At 35.2% G+C, this 14,123-nt stretch overlaps 1 protein-coding gene across 8 annotated transcripts in view; it reads right to left on the minus strand.

Annotated features, from left to right (window-relative positions):
* Positions 1–2,717: 2,717 nt before the first annotated feature.
* The window catches only part of GRIK1 (glutamate ionotropic receptor kainate type subunit 1), a gene marked incomplete at its 3' end in the record, with an annotated part of 389,066 nt that continues 377,660 nt past the window's right edge, over positions 2,718–14,123 (minus strand). For 6 of the 8 annotated variants that reach the window (XM_081302744.1, XM_081302742.1, XM_081302752.1 and 3 more), the window contains one exon: positions 2,718–2,873. In XM_081302744.1, the coding sequence (XP_081158870.1) occupies positions 2,791–2,873 (83 nt within the window). Of the gene's footprint in view, positions 2,874–3,273; positions 3,361–14,123 lie in introns of all 8 variants that reach the window. The other 2 variants (XM_081302745.1, XM_081302741.1) reach the window with 1 other exon arrangement.

A 14,123-nucleotide genomic window follows, 5' to 3' on the forward strand; every position in this document is an offset into this window, starting at 1 on the left:
AAGAAAAAAAAATGTTGGTCAGATCCACTTTGCCTCCCTCTAACTTCTTTAACTGCTTCTTCCTTCTTTCTGTCCCCCTTCAGCTTTTTTTCAGGCTAAGAGTGAAAAATTCTGGGCCCTAGATATATCTCTAACCTCATGGGGTCAAGGTAAGTTGTGAATCATCTCTCTTTCCTCCTCTTCTACAATAAACACAAGGCCAAGATCTGAGACTTAAAAGGAAAATAAATCTTAACTGTGAATATCACCTTTCAATCAACACTGACCTCCTTTTCTCATCCCACATATCTTACCTGAGCAATCTTTTTCTTTTAGCCTCAAGAACTTGCTGAAGAAAGAAACGCTGAATCTAGTTTCCAATTAACTTTGCCATTGATTTCTACATAACTCTGTGTGAGTCACTGTTCTTCAGTGAATGGGATGAAAATCTCAGAGATCAATGCTTGTTCCCAGAGATTCCATTGGCTCAGTTTCCAGATTTTCTCTCACTTCTTCTTCTCTCCTCTGAACTCATGAGCTTACCCTGATTTTCACCCCCAAATAGACAGACACATAGGTACATGCATATGCACCAAATGAAAATATCAGGGAGAAAGGGGACTGTGCACTAAATTTAATAGTTGACATAAAAAGGTCCTCTTCTGCAATTTTGCCTCCTTCAATATATTTTCTAATGAAGTTGCTCATAGCAAGCATTATATACCTGCAAAGAAAACTCAGTTATGGAGCACAGAAGAAGAGGGTTATTGGGCTTTAAAATGCTATAAACCAGATTGACCCACAATATATTTTAGATATTAGAAGTTGATATACTTATTTTCTCACAAATAACTCTAATAATATGTGAAAAGTTAGGGTAATTTTTTTTCAAAAATAAGAGGGAAAATTTAAAAATCAGAAGAAAATATGACAAAGTACAAAACAGAATGCCTTAGGTATACTTTTTAGTGAAGCGAATAAACTTTGCATTTCCCACTCTCCCATGATATATTATCATTCTAGACCACATTTAGTTAATTGGATTCATGGTTTTTATCCATGAATTTTTAATGCTAGCATCCTAAGGTGTTCTTTAGGAGCCATTTTCTTCTACTTGTTGTCAGTATAAATTCTTATTGATTTAAAAACTAAGTGTTGATTATCATTAAGTGAAATATCTGTCTCGTATCTTTTATTTCCAATTTTTGTTGTTTTTTCATTCCTGCAAGTATTTTCATACTTAAATTTTAAATATAGTGCACAGTCCCCTTTGTCCCTGATATTTGCATTTGGTGCATATTCCAAGATTAAAAATTCTTGCAATCAGTAGAGTATCTTAAAGAAACCATTGGGATTTGATTTTATGAAATATTGAATCAATTCCTATCCTTTCCCATTGTTTCCTGGTACAAAGTCACCCCCAAATGCTTCACTAAGCCCTCGCTCGTCCCCTGCATCTTGCAGTTTTCCTTGGTCTTATTCTTCCTTCCTTCGTGGCCACTTTCTGAATCCCTGACTGTCTGCATTGTGCTTCAAAATCACCTCCATCATCCTGTGGTCTCTTTGCCACTGCTCTGGCTCAAGGGGTGTCTGAAGGAGATTTCTGATGGATCTGCATCTTCCTTCCAGTCTTCTTTCCTTCTTTCTTTTCCCTCTATCCTCAGCCAGAGTAATTGCTACCTGTCTAGCCCATTGCACCTCCGTGTATTTTAGCTGCACCAAACTCCTTTCCCCTTTAACATTGTGGCCCTATTCTCTCTTATTTCAATGCCTTGAAGTTGCTGTTTGCTTAGATTGTGACACTTGCCTTCCCTATTTTATGTTCCTACTTTACCCATTTATGCCCAATCATCCCACAGACCTTAACCTTGCTGTTCCCTTCTGCAGGAATCCTTTCTAGCTAACGTCCATCCCATGAGCATTCTCCCGCATGTTCTTGCAACTTCTGTCTTCCACCAAGGAATTTCCAATGTTGTTTTGAGTAATAAGCCTTTACTTCTCTGTTTTAGAAATAAACTTTGTGAAGCCAGGGACCATGTCAGTCTTTGCTCACCATCGTGTGCCCAGAACACAGACTAGTTCCCTGGAATGTGGCAGATGCTTTTACTTTTGGAATGTATTTTTATTTTAAATATCCTTTTACAGTATACTCACTAATGTTCTGAATGCCATTGAAACCATATTAATGCAGATTTTAGAACACAAGGATAATGGTTTCTCTTTACTAAATGTAATAACTATGGACTTTGTAGAAACCAAAAGTGATTATCTTTAAACTCAGCCGAGAATGACTGTGCATCTTAACAGGGAACAAATTCTTCAAAATTCAACAACCAACCACACAATCAAACACTGTGAATGGAGCAAGTAATTGGGAAGGAATCATGGCTCAAACTTGTTCTGAAAAAAAAGAAAGAAAACTTGTTTTATTATTGTTTAGAAAGCACACACAGCAATTTATTGGAGCAAAAGAGAAAATGCAAAATAAGTGCGCATACAAATTCATTTCAAAAGAACTGGTGTTACTTCCAGAGTACCTATGGGAGTTTTTAAAATTATGCATTTCTTATATCTATATCCATAATCAGTTATGGATTATGTCTGTCTCATTTTATCCATTGTCAGAATTATGGATATAGATATAGGGAAACACATCTCACACTCAGCAGAAATCCTCGAAAATCTGCAGCAAGCATATCCTTTTCCTCCCAGGAAAGTCCTTAAAGTATTTTCTTGGATCACGCCACAGTCTCTTTTCTCTGAGTTCGTCTCTGATGACAAGTAAGGATACTTGTGAAAGAGGATTTCCCCTTAGTTCTTGACTTTTTCTTTAGTTTTTTCTGATTCTTGAGTGAGATTCCCAGTTCTTCCATGATGGCATTGAAAGAGAGACACTAGAGAACATGAAATAAAATAAAGTATCAGTTGAATGGCGCTCTCTTCCATGCTGTGTCCACCTGTCTCTTGCCTATGGTTTCATGAACACAAGATACTGGTCTTAAGGCAACCCAGTCACAACTGGCCCATCCCCTCACCTCCTCCTCCACCCACCGGCCACCCACCTTTTCTACTTAAGGAAACTGAGGCAGCAAGTTAGCTGGGCAAACTTTACAGCTCCTTTCACAAATGCAGCAGAACTACCCAGTTAGAGAAAACTCAAGGCTCTCAACTTACCTTTGCTGAGACACCAAAATAGAGTTAAATTAAGGCATTTCCCCCATTGAGATGATCCAAACATGATAGGTTTATCAAGGCATACGGACACTTCAGTAATGCTATAGAAAATGAACAAACCTTCTCTACACCAAGGCTTTGTTTTTTTCTCCCATGAAACCTTACTTTGTTCCTAAAATAAAATCTAAGTCTTGATGACTTTCCTTTCTGATAAAAAAAAGAAAAAAAACAATTTTAAATTGTATATTTTCTCCAAAAAAATATAAAAAAACAGAGATTCTGGCAGTAGCAATGATGCAGCTGTGGTTGAAATGGAAAATAATGTGGTTTGAACTGCACAGCAAAAATGATGACATAATACAAAAGATAATGGGATTATGATTATAAAATGTTGTACATATGCAGATGATATATATCTACATCAAGATATGTATCTCCATTGCAATTACATTATATATATGCACATGCACAGTACATAAGTGGCCCAATAAAGCATAATTTGCTGTCATTTCTTCTAGCCAAGATAAGATTTTTGACTGATAAATTCCTGCTTATAGAGATTTCTATAAAGCAGTTTTCTTTTTGATGAGGTTGCTCTTAAAACATCCTCTAGCAAGATAAGTCTGCACAGAAGGACAACGACGGCATGGTTCCACTTATACAATGTTTTTAAAATAGTTGAACTCAAGGAAACAGAAAGTAGAATCATGGTGGCCAGGGGTTGGATGAGAGGGAAATGGAGCCAGTCACTATTCAATGGGGATATAGTTTCAGCTATGCAAAATGAGGAAGTTCCAGATATCTGCTGAACAACTTGTGCCTGTAGATAACAACACTCTGTTGTACACTCAGAATTTGTTAAGAGGGTATAGCTCAAGTTATAAAAAGAGAATCTAAAAATCAAAGCTTTTGACAGAGAAGATGGTGGAAGGGCAAACATCACTCCTTTGCTACTAGCTTGCAACATGAAATTTGGTGACAGTCAGATGACAATATGCTAGTGGATAATTTCTCTAGCCTGCAAGTGCCTTATTGGAAGAAACTGGTGTCCCATTTGCAAAGTTCTGAATGTCTAATGTGGTCCTCGAATATCAACATGCAACATGAGTTTTGAACATTTATACTCAATTTTGTCTTAAAAAGAACTTTCTGGAGCTAAGTAGTAGTTTTTACATTTTTCGACTCTATTTAAAAATGAGATTATAAATATAGGTTTTAGGCATATACTTCCTAAAAACTAGCTGTTTGTATAAGTCTTTTTTGTCTCTTTTAAGCATGTGTGCATAGGATTTGAACTTCATTTTCATTTTCCTATGAGAAATGAAAATTCAGGTTGTGCATGCTAATTTTCTTTCAAATGGTAAATTATGACTTTAGGAAATTGAGAGATGTGTCACCTCACACAAGGAAAAAAATCAGCAGAATGTTTTCTATTAATTATACTTTAGGAATGGTATAGCAGACATATAAAAAATGAAATATATTGACTTTTTAATATTATGCCATGTAAAATTTTGTGTTTAAGATCAAATGTGTATTTTAAAGTGTCCTTGTGATAGTGTTATATTAGGGTTTTGCAAACTTTGCTAAGAAATTTATTTTAATGAAAGGATTTTTTTCTGGGTGAGGTGTAGGATATTTCTGTTTTTAGAAAGATCATCACAATGAGAGAAAGGATGAAGAAAAGAAAAATTACCAGGGAATTTATAAACATTATTATACTTATACCACACAATGACCTTATAAAGGAGTTATAAGGGGACAGATATATATATATATATATATATATATATATATATATATATATATATATATATACACACACACACACACACACATTTTATAAGTTAGAGATATTTAGCATCTTACCAAAGATAAAAAGTCTGCATTTGAACTCAGTCCATTTGGACTGCCCCAAACCAATGACTTTCACTGCTAATCATCTACAGATTGATTCTTAAATCTTCTTATTCTTATTATTAAATCGCCCTAGATAACTTTTGTAAATTCTTTTCCCATAAAACATATATTAAGAAATTGCAATCTTTCTGTTTTATTTCATCTCTCAGGTGTTTGAATTTAGACATTTCATTTTATTTGACATCAAAACAACCAAAATGAACCTCTATATGTGGCTTGCTCTTCAGGCATGATGAGGAAAGGATTGATTGAGAACTCTCCTCCCTATTTTAGGAGAGAGATGATCATAGACCTTATTCTAATCATATGTTTCAGTTAAGTTAAAAAGAAAATCTTCCCCCATATTTGAGATTGTCTTAAAACACAATAAACATCTTTATTCTTTTGATTAGAGTATTTATTTCTTTCTTCTATTGTGAGAATGGATAGAATTATAGTTTTATAGGTGGTCTGGTTTCTCTGACTTAGGTCAAAAACAATGATTTCTCTTTGATTCTTACTTTGTCTCAAACTGTCAAAAAGAAAATGGCATGATGTTGGGGCTGACCTTTCTGCTTCCAAGCTTTTGCTGTAGTCACAAGGAAAGATGACCTTTAAGGTCCCTGCCAGCCTGAGCTCAAATAAACCACTCATTCTGGTATCTAAGGAAATGAAATGGTGAAGGTCATCTCTCAGCCCAGAGTGGCATCTCTCAAGGTGACATGGAAGGGGCTCATGTTCATTAATTACTCTGCCTTTTATAATCTCAGAATTAGAGATATGTATAGCATATAAAGATTGAGTTTCTGCATCAGAATCAAAATTACTGTAGCTTTCTAGAGCTTCTATTTTGGGGCTTGGGTTTTTATAAACTTCCTCATACTCACAGAGTCATAGAAACATTATTTTTAAATATGATGGCTTAAATTTCTAGAATCTAATTTTATCAGAAATCATCAAACATAAGGACATTCAGTTAGCTGCCTTACTCTAGAATTAGCGTGATTGGATGTCGAATATCCTAGTAGTATCCTTTGAGGCTTTGTAGCCTGGAAATGTCCCCAGTTTCCTGGTCCTCGGTCCCTTCTATTTGTCTCTTGAGGATGGTACACACATTTTTAATGGATCTATATGTGGACATTAATAAAAGCTTGTAATTGGTCCTTGGCATCAGAATGCCAGAGTTTAAAGTTTAGCTATACTAATACTAGCTGGGTTTTACTAGATAAGGTGTTTATTTTCTCTTTGACTCAGTTTCCTTATATATAAAACGGGACAATAGTAGAATCCTTTTCATAGAGCTATTATGAAAATTCAACACATTGATGTATGTGAAATGTTGTCCAATACCTGGCACATCAGAAGTTTTTAAAATAAAATTTTTGCTTTAAAATAAAAATTTTGTTACCACATTGAAAATATTTTAACTCTAGGGCACTCACAGATGTTTTTTTGGTGGTGGGGAAACAATAAACAGGTTGATGCTTCTTTAATTGGAGCCATTTTATGCCTTTCTATTCAACTGTTCCTTTGAGTTGTTTGTATCAGGGTTTTAGTTAAAACAGATCCTATACACACTTAGAATATAACTTTTCAATGTTTATTCTTACCTTCCCCTCCAATTCATAGCATGTTTCAGTAGTTATGTAGGAAATGTCATTATGACATGAGACGGGGGTGAAAACCAACTACAGTCCCTTGCCATTTAAAACACTCACATGCATATGTGTGAACACAGTCATAGAAAATGTCTAGGATGAGAAATCTGAAAGGAGAATCCATTTGCAAATTAATTTATAGTAATGTAATATGACACTGCCATTTTTGTTGCTCCCGACAGTATTCAAAGATAAATTATGTGTGTGTGTGTGTGTGGGGGGGGTGTTGTGAGAAAGAGAAAGGGGGAGAGGTGAAGAAACTTCTCTCTTAGAGGAAAGGAAACCAAGAAACAGAAATTAGTCTAGCTGAGACTGCCACAGAAACTTCCTCTAGAACAGCAACTTTCCTGGTTTTGAAAGAAGAAAGATTTGCTTGTGTTTTCTGGTTTTGTGGATGTCATTCCTTTTCTCTGCTTCCTGGGTGCCTGGATTGTCCCTCATGAGTCCCTTTCCTTCTCTTCTCCTGTCTTTTGATTTCCTTACCTTCCCTGTTTCATAACTGCTGACTTCATCAAAGCTCCTTTGGATTAACCCACAGTATTTGGTTTCTTGGTGCTAGTGTGAGCCTGAAAATAAACTATACAATTTCCTTCTTTTTTCAAATGTTTCCTGGAAGGGGTAGGAGGTACCAACAAAGCTGTTTTTATTATTTTGCTCCTAAAATACACTGCCTCAGAAGGAAACGGTCCAGGTTAAGGGAACTTTTTTTTTTTTTTAAGTGATAGGAATTGTTCTGTATTAGAATTGATTCGCGTTTTGCTGCATTCAAGGAATTAGACCATTTGAGTTTGGCTTTATACTGGTTGAACTGGCATTAGATTGTGTATGTCAGGCTGATTTTTTATTGTAAACTTAGTATCTGTACATTTATTGGTACATATTCATGAACACTTAGAAGAACCAACATTTTGTTCCAGCAATTTTTTTTGAGTTCTGTCTTAGCCAATATTGTATAGTTTTTCACTTAAATTATTAGGCTCCTTATATTCAAAGACATGTGAAATACTCTGTGACTTATTTAAAAAGTTTTACACTATACATGGAAGAAAAGGATGTTGGTGTTATTGTCATTTTATAGATATAAAATCTGTCATTGTATGTGTAGACTTGCTACAGCTTAAAAGCAAACTGAGACTTAAAGTCATTTTGTAAAGACAATTTTCAGTAAAATATGAAATATCAAGGTGATGGATTTCTGAGAAATAATGGAACTATTATTATTATTACTTTGGCTTGGTTAAACTACTGTCAAAGTTCTGTGGAGGCAATGTTGATAATTTTTTTTAATAAGAAGGACTATGCGTTTACATTCATATATATATATATATATATATATATATATATATATATATATATATATATATATATATTATCCTCAGGCAGAAAACATTTTAAGGAACAGGGTCAGAAGAATCCTAGTTATGTGTTTGTTGCCTTGAGGCTTTGGAAAGTTGGTTACCTATCTGTACAATTTCTATTCTTTGCAGGATGCTTGATGATCTGAAAGCAGGGTCCACTCTTCTGTCACCATTAATAATTATGTGAATGTGGTAGAGGAAGATTTCTTGGAATTATTGTATATGCACTATCTGTGAGTGATGTTTTTGCATTCTAGAACTGAGGATTTGGGCTGCTTTTGTTCTGGTTTTGTCCATTTTCTGAGTTCATTTGAATGCACAGACCATCTTTCATGTAGCCATCCTTGGAATTTTTGAAAAGCAGATCAGAAAGGTTGAATGTTGATCACTGTATTAGTTTCTAGAATAGTGGTTGTTGATCTGTGCCTGAAAATGAGGAAAACTATTCTCATCTCCTGGGTCTACACTGAGAATTTTAGCTTGGAACAAATCTAGATACTGTAATGTAACTGCATAATGTGATCACCAATGCTTATGCTGACTTGTGGCCCTGAGTCCCTCTTTGTCCAGCCAAGTTCCCTGCACTGTTGATGCTTTAAATTGGCTTCTGAAAGCCCTAGTCTTCCCATTCTTTGACTGTATCCCATAGACTCCACTAGCTCAGTTTTTCTCCTTAGCCCCTTTAACATCATATTTCACCACCTATATGTCCTTTCTTCTCCCTTATTTCATCTTTGTTCACAGCCATGGAAACTAATGCCAATACCCTAACCTTCTCAGATCCTTCAATAAAGTCTCTCTCTCTGCAGGAATGCATTGCCTAAAATTTCTGTTCTTCTATCTGAGCTCTCAAACCACAAAAATTTACCTCTGGGATCTAGAGGTAACCTGATGACATGGGATTCACAAAGATCTTCTTTCTGGCTTATCTTTACTTAAAGGTTGCATTTAGAAAACTTATACTCCTATTAAAATAGATTTTGTGGAATGGCATGCATAATTCACATTAATTTTATTTTTATTTTTTAAAAGAATTTTAAATAAATTTTGTACATAAGATGAATGCCCAGGGCTCTGAACTGATCTTTCTTTTGGATAAGGCTATGTAAGTTCATTCTCTTCTAACACTGGGAATAATTTCATGGAAGCCTTTGAGAAGAGGGATTAACACTGAGGCAATGTAACATTTTGATATTAATTAATGTGCTTATGAATCTTAATCTTTTTTTCCCACTTTTAAAATTATAGCAAGAGCTTTTATATACATTGTCCTTAGGGTAATGATGCTATAGAAAGAAAAGAGTCAAACTGGCAGCTTTGAGCTCTTAAGTAGACTTCTATGGATCTACAGAAGACAGTGAAGTCTTTGAACCTATTAATTACAATAGCCAGGTGTGTGAAGATGCTTTGAATTATAAAAAAAATGATATTAAATATTCAATTTAAGGCCTTTAGGGTTGAAGATGGTGTGTGAAGATAAAAATTGTTTTGTGTCTGCTCTCAAGGAGAAAAGTGCGACCAACTGATGGAAGAATTTTGCCCTAGCTGCTGGGAATACCAGAGAAGAGCCCCTCACCTGCCATTTGGAGCCTGCAGGGTCAAACTTCCATAGAACAGAAGGTGTGGGCACCTGAGAACACAGAAAAATTGTGCCCCCTTTATGTCATATGCTTTGAACACAGGCAGTCACTCAAGCGGGAATGTCATTAGGATCTGTCACCAGGCAGGCCAAAGTCTCCCATGGCTTCTGAAGGGCACTCAAGAGCAGCTGAAACTTTTCCTAGGATCTTGCTAATTAGAGATAAGCTTTTTGAATCAGAACAAATGATTTATTCCATGAAATATCTGGATCCTGCCATTGAAAGCTATGTTTTTCAAGTTTTTTGTTTGTGCTACAAATTTGCAAAGATAACTGAACTCAAGAGCTAAAAGCTTGACTCATCTCTAAGTTGAAAGCAGTTTATATAAAAACTCTGGTGTCTGATCATGGGGAGAAAGTGGTGGTGGTGGGGGCGGGGGGCAAAACAATGGAAATAAATGCAGGCTGCTATTTTCCTTGGGTCTATAGTAGAAACTCAGATTTATTTTTCAGAATACAGACTTACTGTGTGCCTAGTTCCACGTATTTCTCCTTCATGGATTGTATATAATGAGTTCTACAGCTTAAGATAGTTCCCTATGAACATGTCTCATTTTTGGTGTTGTGTTTTAGACTAATCTATAGGTTTATTGAGATACAAAACAGATCCACTTCTGCAGCCATCACTGTTTGTAATGATTTGCTCATGACAGATGGGATAGGAACCCATCATCCCTCAATGCTGTGTTGGCCAGTTGGGACAGTTTTCTATCTAACATGTTGTCCTCCTACCTTGAAGAGCAGGCAATGCAAAGTAATTCTGCTCATCACAATAAGAATTTAGTGAACAAGGGTAATACACAATCATATCAAAATATACAAACAAAAAAACTTTTTTATTTTTTGCTGCTTCTGTAATTTTATTTCCTTCCCATTTTCTACTAGATTTCAAAAATGTTATGATTGGAAGACAACTTCACGTGTAACCTCTTCATTCTGTCCCTGAGGAAACCAAGATTGAAGGGAGTAAAATGATTTGTTCAAAGACATAAAGCCCAGCAGCAGTGTAGGGAGCTGAATTTTCTTGGCTTTTAATTTCCAAGTCACCTATCTATTGGACTACACACATTTTCAAGAGTCTGTTTTATCAAAACACTGTCAATTTAAATGTTGGAAAAGTTATTTCTAAATGGATGGCAAGTGCTTCTTGGCTTGTCTGATAATTAATAAATGTTTGGGTTTGTAGGCAAAGGAAAATCCTTTTTGCACAATTACAAAAATAACCTAGACTTCTGCTCATCACTAAAGAAGTTGATCGGACTACAGAAGAAACGCAGCTGAAGACATAAATAGCTGAAAATGTGCCAAATTTGGGTTGGTTACTTCTGAACAGCCCTCTCTTAGTTCTTGTGGCTGGTAAAGACAGAGTGATCAGAGAAGCCTCTTTTTAGAAGCTGAAAATCTGACTATTTGAATATTTTAAATCTGAGAATGATATTCAGTTGAAAAATTGGGCAGAAAGACAATTCTAGTTAAGTTACATTAAGATTTTTTTAATCATTAGGGGGAAACAGTAACTTCGTTCTATCACTCAGGTCTTATTATTTTTGTGTTTAGCTATAGGTACACATTGTGACAAGGATGTACATTGCTGTGTAGTTTGGTCCATTTAACCGTGTTTGGGCTGACAACATCAAAATCTGCATTTTGTGGGGTGGTGGAAACCATCCAGTGAATTACTTATTTTTGCAAATAGAAATTCTTTGAAAATTTAAGAATCTCATTCTCTGTAATATCAGTCTCCGTGGAGAGAATTTTGAAAGTAAAAAAAAAATATTTTAATATGCTTGTGCATCTGGACATAAAATTCCATAACTGTAAGAAGCATAATGAGATGGCTCCTAAAGGCAAGTTAAAATTGCAGCATTGAGCCAGAATTTCTCATTATCTATAACAGTTAATTAATAATGCCATTTGGCACAGTTAGATATGCAGATTATAGTACAGAAAGAATGCTTTGCATTGCTTTTGCTTTTAAAGGTTGTTCATGCTCCCCAGAAAACAGACCTTGTACTATAAGGATCACGTGCTTGGACATTAATTGGGATTCATTGTAGTACTGCTTAGCCACAGATGGCTCATATGGATATGATATAATGCTAGCCAAATACAATGAGGTATTTGGAAATCAGCTTCCTTGGATAGTTGCATAATCATACGATCCAGCTAATTTTCTTAAAGGCAAGATCCCTAGCCACTGAAATGTTTCTTAGGTAGTTCCAATTTTGCTAGAAAAACTTTAAAATAATTCAGTTTATAATGCTAATGTAAAACAAATAACACATAAAGCTGTATTTTCCCCTTTTACCAGATTAGGTTAGAGACAGATTATTAGGAAATGAATTAAGCAAGATCATGTGATTCATTGTTATAGATGCATTTGTTCAATCTTATAATACCTCTCTGCTCTCTTCCTGACCTCAAACAATAAACTTCTATTTAACAAAACCTTACCATGACCAGCTAATTTGAAGTAAAATTGCCATATTCAAGATAGCTTTAAAGAAAACTAATGTCTGGTAGTATTTTTAAAAATTTTATTTTAATACAGAAGATTGAAGCTGGGATGCTTTATCACAATAAAATAAATGCTTTTATTTTTTGATACAGGGTCTTGTTACATTGTTGAGGCTGGCCTGAAACTTGTGATCCTCTTGCCTCAGTTTCCCAAGTTGCTGGGATTATAGGCATGGGCCACTGCACTGGGATTACTGTTGCATTTAGGTAAAGCAACTCTACTTAGAATTCTTGGGAAAAAACTCAGGTTTGAAAAGCTACTTTAAAACTCCTAGTATTAAAATACTTGTTTTTTCTTTTTTTCTTTCTTTTTTTTTTTTTTTTTTTGTATAGGAAATTGAACCCAGGGGCTCTTCACCACTGACCCACACCCCCAGAACTTTTCCATATTTTGTTTAGAGACAGGATCTTGCTGAGTTGTTTAGAGCCTTGCTAAGTTGCTGAGGCTGGCTTTGAACTAGAGATCCTCCTGACCCAGCCTCCCAAGCTCCTGGTAGTACAGGCATGCGCCACTGAGCCCGGCTAAAAATAATTTTAAGAAAGACTTAATATATATAAAGACCTAATTTTGGAAGAAATTGCTATACTTAAGCCAGTTTTCATGAAAATAATGTATACAATTGATTTTACTAATTACTAATTTTATGCCTTTCGGGCTTTATTTAAAGATTGTAGACACCTGGCCTACACATATTGAAGAGAAACGTCTGGAGCTAGAACCTATAAACTCTAAATTGTTTCCCTGAATGTTTCTGATTTATGCTTAAACATGAGAATTAATGATGCAACACAGAGTTTGAAAGTTTTTGTTCTAAATTTCACTTGAAATACAATGAATCCTGCAGGGGTCATTGTGGTCTGACTAGTCATTCACATGATAGTATAAACTAGTTGTCTGAGAGGAATGATAAAAGGAGAAAGAAGAAAGTGTAAAGAACCTAAGAAAATATAGAGAGAGCAATTATTGATCTACTTGATAATGTTGAGTAGAGCCAGCTCTATGTTTAATAACTAAATGTGGAGATTATCAAATTGAATATTATGAAATTTTTATCTCAAAAATATGCAATTTCTTCCTGAATTATGCATGTAAAGGATCCATTGAATTTTGAATGCTAAATATGTGTTAAATATATTAGTTGGAGTTAGTGCTTCTACCTTTGGAATCAATACATTAATAAAGGGATGGGGATGTGGCTCAAGCCGTAGCACGCTGGGTTCGATCCTCAGCACCACATACAAATAAAATAAAGATGTTGTGTCCACAAAAACTGAAAAATAAATATTAAAAAATATTCTCTCTCTCTCTTTTTTAAAAAATACATTAATAAACAGCAGTGATTTATTGAGTTTATTAATCAATTTATTTATTGATTATTGAGCATGCACAAGTTTGTACTCAAATGATTTGTCTGCAACCCTCCTGCATGTTAAAATCAACTGGACATCTAAAAAACTACTATTATCCTGCCTCAACTCCCAGACTAATTAAATCAGTTTCTAGAAATGAGGTCAAGTGCTTCCACTACAGATTCTCATGTCCATCAATTTGGGTCCCTTTCTTGTGTGTAATGGCCTTACCATTGATTTTTAATACCTACATAGGGAAATTCATCTTTTTTGGTAGTGGGGATTGAATCTAGGGGCGCTTTACCATTGATCTGCATCTCAAGAACTTTTTACTTTTTATTTTGAGACAGAGTTTTGCTAAGTTGATGAGGGCTTCACTAAGTCGCTGAGGCTGGCCTTGAATTTGAAATTCTCCTGCCTCAGTCTCCCATGTTGCTGGGATCACAGGTGTGTGCCATGTACCCATCAGGGAAAGTAGGCTTAGAGAGCTTGGATCTGTACATTAGTAAATATGTTTTCTAAATCTGGCTCTGTTTTAAGATTCTTGAT

Source organism: Spermophilus citellus (assembly GCF_964194105.1).
Source record: "Spermophilus citellus genome assembly, chromosome: 7".
Taxonomy (NCBI): domain Eukaryota; kingdom Metazoa; phylum Chordata; class Mammalia; order Rodentia; family Sciuridae; genus Spermophilus; species Spermophilus citellus.